This window comes from Dermacentor andersoni, chromosome 6 (assembly GCF_023375885.2).
Source record: "Dermacentor andersoni chromosome 6, qqDerAnde1_hic_scaffold, whole genome shotgun sequence".
NCBI classification, from domain to species: domain Eukaryota; kingdom Metazoa; phylum Arthropoda; class Arachnida; order Ixodida; family Ixodidae; genus Dermacentor; species Dermacentor andersoni.
This window is the reverse complement of record NC_092819.1, coordinates 20,127,573-20,147,500: the sequence shown is the minus strand read 5'-3', so window position 1 is coordinate 20,147,500 and position 19,928 is coordinate 20,127,573. Positions and strand designations below refer to the sequence as shown.

General features: G+C 49.8%; 1 protein-coding gene across 10 annotated transcripts in view; it reads right to left on the bottom strand.

Moving 5' to 3' along the window:
- Dys (Dystrophin) overlaps positions 1–19,928 on the bottom strand; it is a 494,001-nt gene that overhangs the window by 126,573 nt on the left and 347,500 nt on the right. For all 10 annotated transcript variants that reach the window (XM_050170004.3, XM_055065913.1, XM_055065915.2 and 7 more), the window contains one exon: positions 7,119–7,339. In XM_050170004.3, the coding sequence (XP_050025961.1) occupies positions 7,119–7,339 (221 nt within the window). The remainder of the gene's footprint in view (positions 1–7,118; positions 7,340–19,928) is intronic.

Sequence of the window (19,928 nt, the reverse complement as noted above, 5' to 3'; positions counted from 1 at the left end):
GAATTCAATTCAAATGACGCTCAGTTGAAAGTCAACGGAAATGGCAGCTGTCCCCTGTAAAAGTCGCAGCATGTGAAATAGTTTGTAGTGGGTGTTACGCAGATAAAAAAAAAAAAAAAGGGGGGGGGGGGGGGGCATCACACAAGTGGCACCAGCGACATCTCACAATTGGCGGAGTATCGCTTTTCAAGAGGCATATACACGGCCCACATTGCAAAGCAATTTCACCGCTCTGTTTCTTAATATTTCTGAAAACGTTTGGCCTAGATAACCTCAGTATACGAATGCTCTTTTATACTTTAACGGGCGAATTTCAACGAACGGTTTCTCTGCGGCTGCGTCGGTTCTGTGTTTAGGCTCCAGTCCGTCCTTGCAACAAAATACGACAAAGAAACAAGGGAAGCAGATACAGAACAGGTGCTAAAACTGCTAACACTTAAAAAAAATTGAAGGCATCTCCTGTTCGAGGTGAGCCATTACAGCTTCGTAATTTGTCGGCTGCGTGGCAAAGATTCAAGAACTACGACGCGGAACAGCACAAAGTTCAAGAAGATTCAACGTGCGCGTTCACCGGAGCGAGCGGAAAAAGAACAGAGAAAAAGGAAAAAGAAGAGAAAGAACAAAGCAAATAAAGAGTAAAGAACAAAAAAAAAAAGCAAGAAAGAAGGAAAGAAAGAAACTCGGCGTTTTATGCGCGGCACGCAGGTAATGCTAATCAAAGAAGCAAGATTTCAGGGAAAGAAACGGCTACGCTACCACGCATTTCGAATGTGTAGACAGAAAAGCAGTAGGACGCAATAGCCGAGGAAAATAAACAACAAAACACGAGGAAAAGAACGCCAACAAACGCCCTACCAAACCAAAGGACGGCGGCCACATCATGGGCATTTGATGCGCACCGGCATCTGCGACCGACAACGTGAGTTAGATTCTGCCTGCGCATAGGACCGTTTTCGCGTCTTGAAGATACGTGACCCCGCCGCCATCAAGCAACAACGAAACGAAGCAAAACAGCCTAAAAACAATAATAAATGAAAATTGTTTCTCACATGTCGAAAAAGGGAGAAAAAAATTGTTGCGACATAAAGAAAAAGAAAGCGCCGTAAGCTAATAAGAAACATGCTAGCTTAAGAAAAAAAAAAGAAAAAAAGAAAGCGGTGCGGATCATTTTTCCTCTCTGCAATACTCCTTTTTCCGCAAGTCTCAGAAACTGTCTTTCTACTTTCCGCCGCTTTTACCTTTATTTATTTTCTTCTATCGCCTCGCCTCCAGCCTCACGGTCGCGCCTCGTCGCCTCTGAGCACATCTCATTTCGTTCTCCTTTATCTGCGCGATCAAGGTGTCCACTGGGACGATGTCCACGTTCTGACTGCTCTCTTGGCGTTTCATTCGCTTCTCGCTTTATACGTCCTCCTTTCTCTGTTCGCAGCCGCTGCTTCTGGGTAAACGAGTTTTCCGGAACCTCCAAGCGCCGAGGGGCTCCGTGGTATTTGCTTTACAAACGAGCCGCCGGAGTCGTCAGAGAGCCGAGAAATTCATTGTCTGCGCACCGGCTCAGCCACCGTACACGCGGACGGGGCCCACGGTGAGCTGCGAATTTCTAGAAGCCCCGAGGACATCGACTCTGCTTTTCAGCGAGAGCTTTCCGGCGTGTCGAAAGCAATGCGAAGAACAAAATGCTACAAAAACGCCTTTTACACGCTCATTTAGAAAAAAAAAAAATACTATTAGATGTTAACGTTCTAATCATGCTCTTTCTCTTTCTCTATTTCTCTCACTATAACTGCGAAATGACTTTACAAGAAAGCTAGTTCGGAGCAACTTTGTGTATCGTAAAGCCTGCAGTCAGCGCTCACGGAACATTTCCACAGCTTTGCCTGAATTTATTTTTTAGGGTTTATTAGGACTCATTGCGGTACGCATTTCTTAAAAGGAAATTTGGAATTCAAGACCGTCTACTACAAGATAACAGTTAATAAACCAACACTACCCTCTCGCACGCACACACAGGGGCGGGTGTCCTAATGTTTGCGCGAACCTGCAACAAGCATTCAGTGTAAGCAGCATTCGGAACAAATGCTACAAACATGATTCAAAGGAATTATTCACCGTGGCGGAAGGTAACCGCAGTCGTAGCACACTTTTGCTTAGCTGAGCATCGCCACAGACCTACACTATTTTTTCTATGCGGAGCATGCCTGTCTAGGTGCGTCGGCCTCTCGAGAACATCGACTCGCCTTTCATCATATTAACACGAGAGCGTTAAGGAGCCCGTGTTGCAGAAAATCCGGCGTCCGCGTGGGCGTCCGACGTCGGACATCATTTCGTCAAAAAGATTTTCGAACGACACATTACCAAGCCCTCCGTGTGACGCAAGAAATTGACTGAACTAATCGAATTTCTCAAGCTAGAATACGTGAGAAAATTGTAAACTACGACTTACACACAATGTACAAACATGATAGCTCTCGGATAGTGATTTGAATATACAAGAAAACATAATTCTGTAACGCGAAAACTCAAGCAAGCCCCTTTTCCAGCGTTTCTACAATTCATAGACAGGGGACGGCGTCCGCCATTTGCGCACGCCGGCGCGTAAATATCTCGGAGTCCACGGAGCGGCGCGCTCGCTTCCTTGAAACACTTCCAGATGGTGCTCGCCTCCACTGCATCGCGCTCCATGCAATGCGGCCATGCATCGCGGTAAAAACGCGGCCCACGCATGAGGTCGCGCTCCTACCAGAAAGCCCGCCCGCGTGCATAGCGTTCGCCGCGAGTGTTTCCCGGTAAATATTACGGTTGCATACGCTGCAGTTGCCCGGAAGCGCGAGAAGCAGTCAGGAATAATTGAATGCTATCGAGTTCCACTCTTACAGGCGAAGCTTAAGCGTCCTCCAAATTTTGTGGACTAAGCAGGTGCGCTTTATATCATCAATTTTAATTCTGAAAGTTCTTTTCTACGAAAATATAAAAGCGCTACGAATGTAGCAAGCGCATGACAGCATCAGGCTCGCGACTACAACCACGTTTGCCTTTATCCAACGTCAGCTGCAATACTTTTTCGACAACGTTACGAGGACGATTGTGGAGCAAACGTTGCAATCTACGTCTCTGCGGCTCCATTCCCTTCGGGCGCAATTTTAACGTACAACGGCCACATCCCCGCACGTGTTCCCCTTTCGATTCCGCAGGCCCCGCTTACGCTGCACTGCCTCCATACAAAGGCTCTTTTCGTAGGACGACGAGACTGGAAACGCAATAGCACAGCGTTCTCGCGAAACACTAGACGACCCGGGCGCGACAGTTTACGCGACACGGCTCACTGAATGAATGTTTTATGCGCGGGGACCGTGAGAACGGTTCTGCGGTCTCCCGGCGAGCGCCGCTATTGTCAACGCTTCCGAGAGTGGCGGTGAACAAAAGGACGGAGGTTTGAAGGGGAAAGTGCCTAGAGATGACGTGGGCGCTGACAAAGGGCAATTAGTCGAACAGGCCGGATAGGGCGACCCCGTACATATGAGCACAGTGCCGACGAGGATCGCAATCACGCGCAAGGCGTAATTGGGGACAGCGCAAACGTTACACATCGAACTTCAGATGGCCCGACCGGGGCGGCTGCATTTAGATGGAGGCAAAATGCAAAATGAATCCATGCTCTTAATGCAGGTAAATGATAAAGAGCCCAAGGTACTCAAGATTATACCGGAGTCAACCACAACGGCGTGCCGCATAATCAGGTCGTGGCTTTGGCAAGCAACACCTAGAATTTAATTTCAACTTCAGCTAACAGTGTATTTCGCAGGTTTTTGTTTTTCTGCATTCAAGATCAGCATGGAGTTAGCTGATTACGCACGTTTCGTATTAACACTATGGTGGTGGTAGTGGTGGTAGTGGCGGCGATGATGATGTTGCTACTGGTCGAGTTAGCCTGGCAGTCTAAAACTGGCACAGCGCAACATACAAAGGAAGAAACAAGCCGAGCCGGCCAGATAAAAGATCTTTGAATGATCTTAGACCTTTGTATGTTGCGCTGCACCAGCTTTAGAATGCAATACCAACCCGCCCAATCCTTAACCCGAGTAGTCTGGCAGACTGGGTGGGCAATTGCACCAGTTCGGTCCAGTCTAGTCCCATCCAGATTAGTCCAGTCCCCCACAGGAATGCGAGAAAAAATGCGTGACACTTTCTTGCGCACTAACCACAGTCTTTCCAGTGAAACTAATCGTCCTACGCGTTCTTGGAGAAACCGTCTTGTTCACACACTGCGCAGAAGCCTCCCGCTTTCAGAACCGAAATTCTTGCATGACCACATGAAATGTGCTATATCGCCTGCTTCGTTGTACTCAGTGCAAAAGTGGAGAAGCAGCACGGTCTACCTTAAACATTCATGAAGGAGTGTAGGCGGATCCTGCCTCCACTCTGTATACACAGTATGGTAGCTTCCGTGCACCTAAGTACTTTTAAAATACAAGGCTGATCCGGCAGTTTCTGGGGTGAGCGAAAGTGGCGACGTATCTCATGGCGTATCTCCAAATAAGTTTTTTCGTAAGCAGCTGGTTTCATTCAAAGAAATCACAAAAGAGGGAATGAGATAACGTTTCAGCGGATACCCTCGCCTACAAAACGCTTTCAAAGCAGTCAGTAGTGCGAGCTCCGGTGAATCGCAAACACGACTCAGACGCTTGTGCTACAGAGTGAAGAATTTTTCCATTTGCAGCTTTAGCACTGGAAACCAAAAGCATGACTACAGGAGACAAATTAGTGGGGGGCTTCCCGTTACTGCTGACCATGTGGGCTTCTTTAACGTCCGTCCAAACCAAGAACACCGGCCTTTTCGTTTTATGTCCCCATCAGAATGTGGCTGCCAAAGTTGAGGAATCGTAACGGAGACATGGCGCTTTGCAGAAGGACGTCGTAGCCACTGAGAGGACACGGCGACCATATTACGTTTTGCTTACCCCACAACGATGGAATACGTGTCCCGCGTGTATGAATGACGCGCGTGCAGGAGCGCCAAAGGAGCCATAAAACGCTACGGCCGCTAAGAAATATCAAATCGAGAAGAGCCCATCAAACTATTTTCGCACGACTTGCTTGGAAATATGTACGGCGTAGCGAAAAAAAAAAAGAAGAAAATACCGACTTGGGATTCAAAACATCGAAGTCGACGATGCGGTAAATCTACTTGTTGTTATCACCCTCGATATGGCCCGTTTTCCGACGACAACGCGTCGCTTCTAAATCTTGAAACTTCAAGACGAGTAATCGACTGCAAGATTTAAAGGGTCACATATACGACTTCTCCTGAGATTCTGGTTTCCATACCTTATCACCGAGAGAAATCCTGCGCTTTCCAGCAACGGCAATGTCACTTCACTGCAAGCATACACATTGTGCGGGGAAGCACGGACGCGCGTTTATGCCTTAAATAGCAGATCTACCATATATACAGTGAAAGATGAGAAGGCGCACTGATTAATTATTTACGATGTCGAGAGGCACCTAAATTAACAATAGATTTACTACTTTACGTTACCCCCAATCCATATCATGTCAATTATACGCATGTCAATATTTAGTGCGTTCAGCGTCCTCGAAGAAATTTTGTACCAGTGGCGAAGCGAAATGAAAATCATAAACATTAAATATGACTAACATCAGGTGTCTGTACCTTATCACATGCCCTTCACAAAGCGTTCACCCTCACCAGCGCAAACATATTGCCAGTGCACGGAGCACTTCCTTCTGCTGTTTCGACCGACCTTTCTTTTTCTCTCTCTCTTTTCTTCGTTAGTCCCTCCATCCTCGTACTCCTTCTCCACTGACGCAGCACTTTAGGGCCAAAAGCCAATGAAGTCACAAAGACACGACGGCAAGTAGCAGCAATGCTCACCGCGGTATAGCATTCGTCAATGCGCAGCCTTCAATGGCAGGCGTCATCACAAGGCGTTGGCCCAGACAGCGCAAGCCCTCTTGACGACGCGAGAGTCTGCCAAACGCTATATCATGAGGGCGTTCTCGACCTCTTTTTTTTTTTATTCGGTGATCCAACACTCTCAACTACGATCGTTCTGTGTGCCAGCCGACGTGCGGAGTTTCATGCTGGTACTGGTACTTTGCCTTTGGTGGCAGACCTTAGAGGGGATCACTGAATGGCAAGACCAGCTGTTAAGCATCGTTCCCGCCAAAGAGAAAACGAACGCGGGTCACACAAGAAGTGGAAGCTTATTTCGAGTTTCTTCGAGGCTCTCGTCCAGGCGAAACATTACTACCTACCTTATTTGCAAATATACGCCCTTTTACGCACTCATAGCTGCAAGTTTATCCACTTGAGCGGTTGTTGTAAATATTATACGTCGTCGCCTATTCTCTTCGGAAATTATGAGCGTGCTTGCGGGTTTGAATGCGTGCGTGTGTGTGCAAACGCGGCGCGAGAGAGACGGCGCTCAAATTCAGATACCTTGATTTCTGCAGCGTTTACATGAATTCTCTTATAAAATTTTTCTGGCTGTCCATGACACTGAAAGTTCCAGGCTCAAGAAGAAAAAATGGTGGTTTATAGCTTGCCAAGTTACGATGTGAGCTTATAATTTTCACCGATTATTAACATTAGGTTGTAAATTAACTGGGGCGCATTATCAGATTTGGTTGAATCATATGCTTCATAATATTTCAACCACCTGACCAGGCTGATCACAACATCAGCAACAGATACCACTATTTGGGGATCATGTAGATTCAGTTGAAAGCTTCGCACCCTTCTGGTATGCAAGAAACTTGACTAGAGACATTGTAGGTGCCAATTTCTCTGATTTAAGGCGACCAGGGTGATCCCCTGTCTTTCAGCTGAATTTCCGAAAACTGAATTCCCTGCATGGAAATTACACGCTTTCCCTGATCGTAGCCACCCTGTGAGAGCTTAAAATCAAACAGAAAGAAGGTCACCAGAACGACCACTGGGGCGGCCCCGAAGTTCATATGTGCAAAGGTAACGATCAAACTTTACAGATGATAAGACTTTCTCAGCGGCGAGACATGATTGACCACTACTTAGCGCTTACTGGGCCTGTGAGACGGCGGGCGATGTCCGCCTCGGCGACCTCGCCAGAGACACTCACCCTCTGCTCGCGTATCTGCGCTTCGAGCGCTTCCAGCGAGTGCGGTGGTCCCGCGGCGGCCTGTCGGTCGAGGCGCGCCTCCATGCGGCTCAGCCATGCCTCGAGCTCCCGGCGTCGGTCGTCCAGGCTGCGGCCGGCGTCCGAGGCGATGCCCTCGAGCTGGCGGCGACGCTGCAGCGCCACCGATTCACTGCGGTCCCACTCCTCGCGAAGGTTGGACACTGCGTTGACGAAGGGACGACAAAGACAAGGTGAGACGACGAGATAGGATGACGTCGGGCTTATTTAGACGAGAAGAATAGGCGGAGATCGAGGACAACAGTTCCTACGAGGTCGACAAGCGCTCGACCTCCACGCATGTGAGCGAGCACTGGAGCAGGGCAAGCAAGTCATAAAACCCATAACGACACGGAGCAAACGGACGAAGCGCAAAAAAAAAAAAAAGAAGCCAATCTACACTGAGAATAAATAAGCCTTGAAATTGGATTCAGTCCACATCAGTTAATCATAGTAAACAATAAATACAAGCTACAGTAACTGTACGCGGCCAGGAGGCCTGGGGAGGAAAGAGCCAGCGTCTACCTGATAGAAGCTGGCATGTATTAAGCAAAGAAAGCCAAAGTCGGTTGCTAGAGAAAAACAGTTCGCTTCTTGGACAAACACCTGCGGTCGCGATAAAGCTACAGCACATGTACATCATGACTGTCAGTACACCAGGAGACCCAAAACTATCTTCACATATTTAGGCAGGTTAATTGATCTACGGCTGAAGAAGCAGAAACCTCATTGCATCAAGTATCACGAAAGCTTCTGGAGTGGCTGCGATGAGCTTCACAGAAAAGAAAGGGTGTAAAAAAAGAAGCGCACACACACGCACGCACGCACACACACACACACACACACACACACACACACACACACACACACACACACACACACACACACACACACACACACACACACACACACACACACACACACACACACACACTACGCGTCCTCCTCTAAAGGTGCGATTAACACTCAAGCGAGCACGCTCGCGCGCTTTGACGGTCTCTCTTCGTTTCATCAGCAGTGTGACCGTCTTTTTTTTATTGCGATAGCAATTGTATGGACACTCCAGGAGCATTTCTGCAGTCGGCGTCGCCGTGAGGTTCCGTATGAAGTCCATGAGCGATAAAGCGTGCCACTGTGACCCGGCAATAGCGGCTCAATCTCGCGCACGCAACGGAGGAAAGCGGAGAGGAAGCGCGCCGCCTTCAGTCACACGCAAGGTTTCGGGGGAGGGGAGGGAGAGGGGGCGCGTTTTACTCCGGGCCGCGCAAACGGCCGCGCGCGGCCGACCGAGCCGCTGTATCTTGCATCTTGAAACTGTAAAAGCGCACGAGGACGAGAACGAAGAGAGAAGACAGGACGATACGCTTACTCACATCTGAAAAATTTTATTGAAAGGAAACAAAGCTATGCACGCTAAAAAAAAAAAAAAAAGAACGGAGTACGAGGGTTGCGCATGCGTGTCAAAGATCACGGGTTAAAGCTTTCGAAGGTGAGTAAGCGCCTCGTCCTGTCATCTCTCTTCGTTCTCGTCTTTGTGCTCTTTTACAGTTTCAAGACGCAAGTAAACCAACAAGCCCAGTTGCCCACTCTGTTACGCTGTATCTTAAAAGCCATCTGCGATGGGTACAGAGTCATCGCTGCGCTGTGTTTTCAAGGCGTAGTTCGCGTTGATGCGAGCGGCTGCACGAAGGTCAATTTGCTCGCTGCTGCTGCCACATTTCCTCACTGCAGCATTTTCACAGCGAGTTTCAGCGGTCATCGAGTAAGATGTGTTCATGTTGGCTTGTGCGCGCGTCACACCATCATTGTTAATTTTGTTATGCTCGCGGACAACTTTCTGCGGGTATAAAGGGAAAGTTATGGAGACAAAGCATGCAGAAGTGAGGGCGCTTCTGAAGAGAGTCCCGCGTTTTAATCCGCGTTAGTTTATGCTGAGGAAGACAAAACATAAACAGCTTATTAGCAACAGTTAAATAAGACAGAACACGCCACTGAGTGGTGTAAAGGCAGGGTCGTTCAATACTTTGTAAAGGTTTACTTATTTTGCGGCTTTTCCCTTCCGTGTCTGCGGAAACGCGAAACCATCGCACGTGGAAGCTCCGTCGATTCAGCGTCTGTTCCGGGCAGCCGAAAGCAATGTCAAACGCTGCCGTACTACTTGGCACAGTAGCACATGTGCAGCAGTCACGCGCCCGCACCTCCCGTTCATAACCACAAAGTTGTCCGCAAGTATAGTATGCCTATGTTTACAAGCTTATACGGCCGATAAAACTACTGTCCTTACTTCGTATAGCTGTCTAATAGCTATCGCAATCGCTGCTTCGCCTTTCGGGCGAAGCTGCGACTTTCTTTTTTACCTTGTTCACGAGGAACACTCTGCAATCGTACGTTGGCCCGTACAGCCTTTCCGTCTCTCTCTTCTATAAAAATGAAAGAAAAAAAAAAAGCGACAGACTCAGAGTTATGCACATAAGATACGCGACTACCTAGAGATCGTGGCAGCTGCTTATGTAAATGAACATGCAGCGTCATCTTCATTGCGCATCACCAACTGCCATCACTGCGCGCCGTGCATCTCACGTGGCTCCTGTCACCAGCAGAAGTAGAACGCGCTCTCGTTCTAAGCAGAGCTGGTCGCCGCAGACTCCACTCCGCTCTGCGCCTTCCCAAATAAATGTACGGACGACAGCACGCCTTTATCGGCCACCGTCGCGTCGTCTTCTTAAAGAACCGATCGGCAGGACACATAGCGAGGGCGAATTGGATGACAGAGAGAGAGAAATAGAAAAAGGAAAGAAGGGGAGGTCAAGCAGACGCGCGTCCGGCTTGCTACCCTACAAAACGGAAGAAGGGGTTAAAGAATAAAAAGAAAGAAAGAAAAAATTAGAGAGAACAACGAGGGTGCCGCTTCCGCGGTAAGTGCGCATCGGCAACTTGAAGTAAGGGAGCCTTGAAACAACGTATTAGCCGAATCATGAAAGCCGAAACAAGTAATAAGTAAATGCATTCTGCAGGGAGAGCAGCGACGAAAAAGATTTGGACATCCTCAACTACGCAGCTTTGTTCGGGATGAACTCTTACGATGAGATCGTTACCACACGAATGTAAACAGCACGATATCCGACTACATCAGGAACACGACGCCCGAGTGTACTAAGAAATCACAATCCTGCACATATGGCATCACAATATGCGTATCAACCGTTGCCACCATTCTTGGGATGATTTCACGACGCAGCTGAGACGCATTTTTCTTTGTTCGTTAACGTAAAAACAATATGCCCACACCAACAGCACAAATTTTTTTAATAAAATGTACAGACGATCTTCAAGATCAACTAGTGAGCTTATTTGCGAAGCCAGCCGCAGCGCACGGACATCATTTCCAGAAGCAACCAGCGCTCCACTTTCACAAGAAACCAGCTTTCATCCACGGACCTTAGAAAAGTCAATATCCGAATTCGCGTTTTAAATACAGGCCTCCCTGCTGCTTAAAGTTTACCAGCTCGGCGCTCACAACTCTACTCGGCGTAGTCACTGCGTCCCGCAAAGCTTTCAGATTTGCAGACATAGCACAGAAAGCATATATATATATATATATGTCATAGATAACGCGACACAGGTCTACCAAGACGTGGCCTGCATGCTAAGTTTAAGCAGCCTGTTAGGAGGAGCAGCAGGACGAAGCTGACAAGAACTCAGAAAGGAAGTGCGTGCACTGATCGCAGCACGAGCATCTGCAGCCACATCGCCATCGCACTGTCACGCAGCCAAAGGACGCCGCCGTGCAATCGTCACTCCCTGGCCGCGCCTGAGCATCACTCAAGAGAATGAGAGGCACATTAGGCATACAACCAACGAGGCGGACAGGCGCCAATCCTCGCAGGCGTCCCTAGTTCTCTCCGGAGTGTTTGCCCGCCTTAGCGCCGATCTTGTATCCGGTATGGAAAACAGCCTGGAGCAACGATAACGCAGTAACAACGCGCTCTCAGCGACGAGAGTTTGAGCCAAACATCTTCGAGAGCGCAATCCTGGGCCGGTTACTATAGGAGTGAGCATTCATTAAGACTGCCGCGGCAAAGAGTGCTACGAGTGAACGACGAGGAGGTGGAGGAGAAGCAGGCCGGAGCCAAAGCCACTCGAGCGTTGCGCAAGCGGGGGCGGATTACCGCGCGTGCGCCTGCGCGCTTAAGACCATCGCAAACACACGCACTCACGAAGACAAACGGCGGTGTGCGGCCGGCTTGGCTAATACACTCCACCCCGCGTCACCAGTTCCGCGCAGCGTCGTCTCGCCTCGCAAAGTAGGAAACACCATTGCGTGCTTCCCTCTGCAGGCGCCCCTGGTTCGGTGCGCCGTACTTCGCGAGCTCCGAAGAATGAAAAGGTCCGCAGCGGCTCAAGAAACCGAGATTAGTGGACGAAATATCTTGCGAGGAAAGGAGCTCGGACGTCCCTGCCTCGATGATTAGGCGATGACTGCGGCTAAAGGCTGTGCTGCACGGCGCGTACGTCGACTTGCCCCGCTAGAGACCAAGCGAGCTCATTGCCTGCTCGCCTTGTTAGCGCGACACCGATGCCGGCTATCGAGCGTGCGCTCGTGGAAGCGAGAGAAGAAGGGAAGTCTCGGGGAGAGTTTCCACGAGCACAACCTCATATATTCGCGTCATCGGCGTTTTAAGCCAATCGCTTGCGGGTCAGCGGCACAAATTCCGCAGAGTGCGCACGCATTGAGCGAGGCTCTGGTACGCGAGCAAGATCACATTATACGGCAGCTTACAGGGCAGCAAACTTGCGTGCAAGTACGAAGTCCGAGAACCTCACGATCGATGCGCGTGTATACCTCTAAAGCGCGGCTAATGCAAGTGCAGTTCCGCGTAAGCATAACGCTGAAGACACGAAACTTTGGTTGAGCTCAGCAGCTACACTCCGTCCAAGGGTAGCGTGACAACACCTCTCCCGAAACACTGATTAGGAAGACGGAGCAATAGCACAGCGCAGCAGTCTCAACTGACGATGACACAGAAGGCTTATCTACTGACAGCACTCTACCACTCGCAATTCGAGTTCGAACAGCGCAGGAACGACCAGCTCCGTCGCAACCACTGTACAGTAGCCAAACCGTAGCCGCGTGTACATGCCACCGACATAACTGCACAGCGGCTTGCCATTAGAGCTCCGCAGTATGGTACAAGTGTGATACGACACGCTTGAAAATTTCGAGTTTCACAGTAGTCGGCATAGAAGTCCGTATGCGTAAGCCGCCTGAATACGGCGAAAACTAAGCTTTCCGTTATCCTTAACCAAAGACAGCTTGTGCTGGCGCATTGTCAATGCAGAAACTAAGTATCAAACCGACACAAAGTTAGCATCGTATCACACGCCACGAGCATCCGCGTAGTTAAAGGAGCAACAAAGTAAGCCACTGCACGAGTTGAAGAAAAGAAAGAAACAACTCGGCAGCCACCCGCCGTATATCAAGACAGATAGACAGTTTAATGAAAGCTGAAGATGGTCAGCCTCGTGATATGAAAAGCTTGCTACTTCAGATGATGTGATTGAAATGACACGAGGCGGACAGATAACAAAAAATATTCTTAATAAATTTAGGAATAGACAAACAACACAAATCAAACCGAGATGACAAAACGTCAAAGAATGCCTGTAAGTCCTGACTGGCGTGGAGTCGCGAAACCTGGACTTGCTATACTTCAACCAGTCTTTTCCTTCAATCTAGCCGTTGCAAATATCAGTGAAAATATATCAGAAAGAATTCCTCACGCTAGATTATACAGATAGGTAACAAAATTTGGCACGTAAAATAAAAGAGAATGGGGGAAAGTAGGCACGCCAAAAGTAAAGAGAGATAGAGAGAAGGAAAATAAAAAGGTGCAGGTTAAAACAAATGCAGGCGTTTACACGCACGATGTACACTTATGTAGTTTCAGCGGTGGAGTCCGATAGAAGAAAGGCAGCAAATTTCCCGACAGGAATGCTTGCGCACGCGCACTTTGGAGAAATGAAGGCACGAAGAAAAGCGCGAGCGAGATTAAATCCTTTAATTATGCCCCTAATTACTCGGTCGGACAAAGGTGGAACGCTCCGCGCGGTGTTTCCCCAGAAGATAACGAAAGGAAAAGCGAGGGCTAAAAGGAAGACGAAGTGCAGGGAAATATAAGGCACGAAAGTGCAGTACGATATACAGAAGGGGGAAAAAAAGAAAGGGTGGGGAGGAGGTGGAATCTGCCAGTCGTGCCCAGAGGCTCGGTCAAGAAGGCTGGCACTGCAGCACGAACCCTTATGTTAATTTGCCACGAGGAAGACAGAGCACATGTCGCCGGTCTCTGTGTTCTCAAGAAGACGTCGAGGATCGCACGACCTTAAAGGGCAAGAGCGGCACAAAGGGGATATGCTGTGCTTGTTCCCCTAAGTGGATTCAATGCAGCAAGCGGGGACAGTTCGTATGCAAAGTTAGGGAGAACGAGCTTGCCTTCAATAGACACTAAAGAGGAGCATTGAGTTAAGCTGTACTAGTAAATACCACTTCTGCAACAGCAAAAAAAAAAAAAAAAAAAAAAAAAAGAAGGAACGCAAGTTTCATCGTGATAGGCAGCTCGGTAAGCTAGAAAAAAGCGAGAAAAAAGAGAGAAAATTAAAAGCGACAGAAGTGGCGACAAAACCTTGAAGCTCCCGTACCAGCTCGCAGTGACGTCATGGATGCTGGCAGCATATACTTGGTGCTGATTAATTATTTATCGGTAACGAAGCACTGCATCGCGTACCTGCAAGATGTAATAACCAGGGAAAAGAATCTGCGTTCGAGGCACCATACAGACCCATTTGATGAGCAGCGGCTTATATACATGAAGCGGGAAACTTACACCCCGTCATTAACTTCAATTACCTAGAAATTTGTTTCAGTGCAACAGGTCTTACCTCTGTTTTCGGAATAATTCTTCCGTACTTTAGACTACGTTTAAATTTCCCTGTAGCTGCGAGGAAACCACTGAATGTCTGACGTGTATATGTCCTCGCAACGACGTGTAAAACCTCTCTATCTCAGGAAAAATTTAAACCAGCTGGACTCGAAACCATTTTCTCAGTCTAAGATATTTGGACTGTGGCCACACCCGCCGCTGGCATAAAAGGATATCCGTGCACTAGAGCTGTTCTTGAAGTGCACCGCCTGAGTGACCATTTGTAGTTCTTCTGTCCATCCTCCCGCGTGCGCGAAATGTTGACTCCCTACCTCTTTTCCTCTTTCTACTCTTTTTTTCCCTTATCTCCAACGTACAGGGCAGCAAACAGCAAGATCACCTGGCTGACTTCCTTCCCTTTCCTCTGCTTGCTTTCTTGCTCTCAATGTCAGTGCGCCTGTTCTGTTGAACGACACGAAAGCGCGTTTTACCAGTGTAATACGAATTTCGGACCATGTCTGACAAGGCCTAACGGAAGTTTCAAATAGGCGTTTTAACATCTGCGCTCGTGATATCAACAATCTTCATTTTGTTTTCATTATCATTATTAGAGCGAAGCTTTCCTTGCCTTTTTTCCTGACTTTCCGGGCGCTCTAATGGTCTTGCCACGCGTGCCGCTGGGTTTCTTGCAACACCACCAGATGGTGCACCATCGTCAATTTGGGCCCACAGTGTGTTGGGCAAATCACGTGGCGTGCGCGAGGAAGTGCGTCGTCGATAGACTATGCTCTGGTGTCGTCCCGTATGAGAAACCGGATCGAAAGGCTCAACATCGGCGAGGAAGGCATGTACAGCTTAGGCAACGATCATAATCGGCTCAGGCTAGACTTCAGCCAGGCCCACCGTAGGAAAGCGAAGCGCAATCACCAAACGCATGCGGGCATGTACCTACCCAATGCAGCAGTAGAAACTGTCGCAAAAGAATGGCGTTTGAAGTAAGTCGGAGACGTACGAAAGATACGTAGCTGCCCTCCGAGCGGTCATGCGACGGCATATGGTGCGGAGTCGGCCGTCTCAAAGAGCCAAGCGACAGCCATGGTGGGATAAAGAGCTTGCGGAGGGTGTGGCATGCGCGTCGGCAGGCGAATCGAAACCATCGCCTCGCGGCAAAAACATTAGATGCAGATGAGCATGTGCAGCCGCATGGAAGCTGTATCTTTAAACGAAGCATAGAATGCAGTCGCTAGTCCAGTCCAAAGTGGCTGACGCGAACAGGATACTGATGCACAACTTCCGTGCGGACGCCAAATCCACGCAGCAGTTCTGGCGCTATGTGCGGTCTTTAGACAAACGTGACGAGCCTCTGCAGCAACTGTGTGGTGCCACAACAGGACAGCCAGTCCCGGATATCAAGCAGCATGTTACTAGGCATCTGACTACCCTGTACAGCCAACCTGAGGGCGTGGCTCTGCCAGTTCTGGAGGATACCCCGAGCAGACCCACTGGAACAAATCCTGCTGACCCGGATCACGAAGGCCCAAGCTGGAGTTTCTCGCGCATGGCGATCGATCGGGCATTGGGCCACATCAACACGAGCACCGCCACCAGACTTGATGACATGCCTGCCCGTGTGCTCAAGTGCTTAAATCCTGGATCAAGAGAACAGCTTGCCAGCCTGCTCACCGAAATCATCGACAGAGCGCGGATTCCGGAGGATTGGAGACGTGGCAGGGTGTTTCTAATACCCGAATGTGGCGGCCAAGCGGACAACGTCCAACATTACCGCCCGATCACACTCACGAGTGTCCTATACCGCATCTTCGCACACGTGTTGAAAGGTTGTATCGGCGCCTGAGCGGAGTCCGAGCGTCTCTTAACGGAGCTGCAGAATGAATTTCGCAAGGACAGGCGCCTTGAGGACAATCTGTTCATTCTTTCCCAGTGTAGTGAAATAGCAGAAGGTCGCATGCCGCTGTGCTGCTTCCTCGACGTTGAAAAAGCGTACGACAACGTCCCACACAGCATGCTCTTCGAGCGCTTGTTGGCACTGAAGCTTCCCACAACTCTTCTACACACTCCACAGCGCTTGCACGCGGGCAAGGCAATTACAGCGCGGTTTGGAGATGTTGAGACAGGGGCGATCGGAGTGCACAAGGGACTTCGCCAGGGCTACCCGCTCTCGCCAATACTATACCTCCTTTATGTGGCGAATATGGAAAAGGAGCTGATCAAGTGGAACCTAGGATTCGGACTGAAGTACGGCATATCTGGAGTGGACGAAATTCGCCGCCTGCCGGGTCTAGCTTTCGCAGACGACCTGCTGCTCTTGGCGAAACGGACAGAGGACCTGCAGGCGATGTCGGACCTCTGTTCGTTGGAGATAACCTCGGATTGCGCTTCAACTCACGGAAGACCACAGTCGTTCAGCTGGCGGGCGAGAAATCCAACGCGCTAGTCCTGACCCTGTATGGAGATACGTTGACCGTTAGCTCTGCATACAAATACCTCGGAGTGACAATGTGCGACGAGGCTGACATGTACGGCCACCACGTGGCAGGTCTATGCGACTCGGCCCTTCGGGCACAGTGCGTCCTTCGTCGACGAAGCTTATGGGGCTGCAACCGCTACGTGGTGGTTCGGGATTTGTGGAAGCTAGTACACGTCCCGGGCCTAACCTTCGCAAACGCGGTGATCTGCTTCCCAGCTGCGACGTGGGAATGGCTGGAAAGGCGGCAATGCAAAGTTGGTCGGATTGCTCTGGGATTTCATGGCAGGGTTGCTATAGAAGCAATCCAGAGCGACCTGGGCTGGTCCTCTTTTGAAGCGATGGAAGCCTCCAGCAAAGTGGCGTACCACGGCCGCCTCCGGTCTATGCCTCGCGACCGCTAGGCACGGAAAGTTTTCACTATTTGGCTGCAACATGCATCCGAACGCAATGGGTTCGGCGCTTATACGCCATTGAAAAGAAACATGGGCTTTTTCGGACCCCGGTACAGGTGAACCCGAGGACAACGTATGCAAAGACTGTGCACGAACGTGTGCGCGAAGAGGAGGAGGCGAGGTGGCGGGCAGCAATGGAACAAAAGGCCACTTTAGATGTGCACCGCCAGCACAAGAGACACATCCAGGCCGCCCCCTCGTCTGACAATAATCTGGGCAGTGCGCTGATGTTTGAGGCGCGGGCGGGAGCGCTGCGCACGCTTGTGTATCGCCGCTGCTCCGGCCACTCAATCCGCCCGATGCAGAGCGTGCGAATTGGGTATGGAAAATACGGAGCATCTTGTGCTGCACTGCCCGGAGTTGCTTCCTCGCCAAAGAGAGGGAGTCACCCTCCCACAGGCTCTCGGGTTTGTGCCCGTTGGAGCAGGGATCGGCGATGCGATTACTTCTGTCACGAAGGCTCGGCTTCGGATGTGGTGGAAATTGGCCAGCCAGTGACAGTTGCCCTCTTTCTTCTCTTCTTTCCCTATGGGTCCCTATCTCTTTCTATTTTCAAACTTTTCGGCCAGGACACAGTGAGTGTGACCACCCGTTCTAAAGGGGAGGGCCACTACGATCATCATCATCATCATCATCATCATAATCATCATCATCATCATCATCATCATCATCACCGCCACCCGGCCGCGTATTTAGAATTGCTCGTAGGTACAACGGGGCGTGCCACTTTTGACGGAGCTCGACGTTTCTGCGCAGGCGCGAGTAAGAGCGGGCGCGAGAGAGAAAATCTGGGGGCTTTTGCTCCTTGAATATATGACTCAGCCTAGGCACTACGGAGGAGGTTTCTTAGATTGCGTTGTATTCGTTTGTCCCCTGACATGCCGGCATTGCGGAGTTCGGTCGAGTTGGTTTATACGCTCCGCCGCTGGCTGCCCGCGCGGTGAGGCAGTGGGCGCGGACGCCGCTTGGTGATCGCTGTGTCTGAAGGGACAATGTTCTGACTGGTGTTTTATAAGTCACGGGTCGAATTTTTCGTCGCGACGATAGATCGGATTTTTTACAAGCACTGCTCCAGGAGGGCACATGTAACCGGCAAACGGAGGCCTCAGGAGAGCACCTGAGGTTATATTAAAGCAGGCGGCGCAGGATCTCCGGGGCACCCAAGCGGTAGCGGGGGGATCAAAGCTGGAAGCCGGGCGGCCCGTGGGTTGGGGCCGCAGAGGCCGAAGCGTGCCTGGGGGTGTTCGCATAAAACATTGGCTGTCCGCGATAGCGGACAGCCGATCTTATACTCCCCTGGCACGCGCAGGCCTCTGCGAGCCCCAACCCACGGACCAGTCCGGCTTCTAGCTTTGATATCCCCGTTGCCGCTTTGGTGTCCTGGAGGCGCCGCCAATAATGCGAAATAATGACACGTTGTTTTCATTAGTAAAAACATGATCGATTAAATATGATTGCGTCGAGCCCAACAACTAGCGATGCTAAGTTCAGCACAACCGCGCCCCGCGACTTCTGCCGGCACGGCGCGCCTAGGGACAAGCGCATACACCGCGCCCCAAGGGACTCCTCCGTAGTACCTAGGCAGAGTCGTATTTTCAAGAATCAAAACTCCCCACATTTCCTCTCTCGCACCCGCTCTCACTCGCGCATGCGCGCAAACGTCCGTCGTCTCCGCAAGTTCCACGCCCCGTTGTACCTACGAGCAGTTGGAAATACGCCACCCGGCCGGCCGGCGACACCGCGGGCAGGTATGCGTAGATTGTGCTAATGGCACGTTGGGCTATGGAGGTCGCGTGTTGGGCTGTGATAGTGACATTACAATCGGCCATATCCTGAAGAGACCGCTTGGAGCTGGCGTCTCAACGGCGTGCTGGTCACGTATGCAGATGGAGCACTAAAACACGCGGCAGAAAAAAATGGCTCCAAAGCGTGCACTCGGCGTCGAGGGCTCCCAGGCCCGAAAGAAGCGTCGCGCGGAACAAGACCGTCTTCGATACGCAGCGAAACGTGGTGCAGACCGCGAATGTATACAATATATACATACAGTTTTGTTATAATTATTTGAATTATGTACAGCCCCATAATTAAATTAATGTTTGACGCTTCTGCCACAATTCGATGTGCCATGTGAGGCAGTGATAATACTCAATTCTCAGAGATTATGAACAATGACGCGCAACAACGCCTCTAGCAAACACGTCTCCCTGTGTGTTCTGTGGACCATGCATACAAATGGCAGTGGTGCACGCAAGGTAACGTTTAACATCGACTCAGTACCCTCGTACTGGACTAAACGCTGAAAAAATTACACATTCGCCACCATCACCGCTAATTATCGTCAATCAAAGCAATCAGCATACAAAGCTCCGCTTACATCGATTCTCACAGTGCGCGGGATACGCAAATATTATGATTATTATTATTTTGACGCTTCGAGACCGCTACGGATTCCTCGTTCACAATGATCATTGTGAACAAAGGACCCGTAGTGGTCTGGAGGCGTCGTTTTGTTTTATTTTCGTTTGAACATTAGGCGGGTGCCTATTTATTTGACAATTTATCAACCTAGCCTGACGAGCTTTCGTCGCTCTTTGGACTATATTATTATTATTATTATTATTAGTAGTAGTAGTAGTAGTAGTAGTAGTAGTAGTAGTAGTAGTAGTAGTAGTACTACTACTACTACTACTACTACTACTACTACTACTACTACTACTACTACTACTACTACGTGCTCGCCTCATTACAGCAAAAGCTACGGCACAGCGAACAGGAAAGGCACAGTAGTTGCGGCGCAACCTTTCGGGAATCAGCTGTGTTGTTGAAAAAAAAAGAAATAAAAAACAAAAAGGACATGAAGTGGATACATACAAACCCTTCCAGAAACGAGGATGCA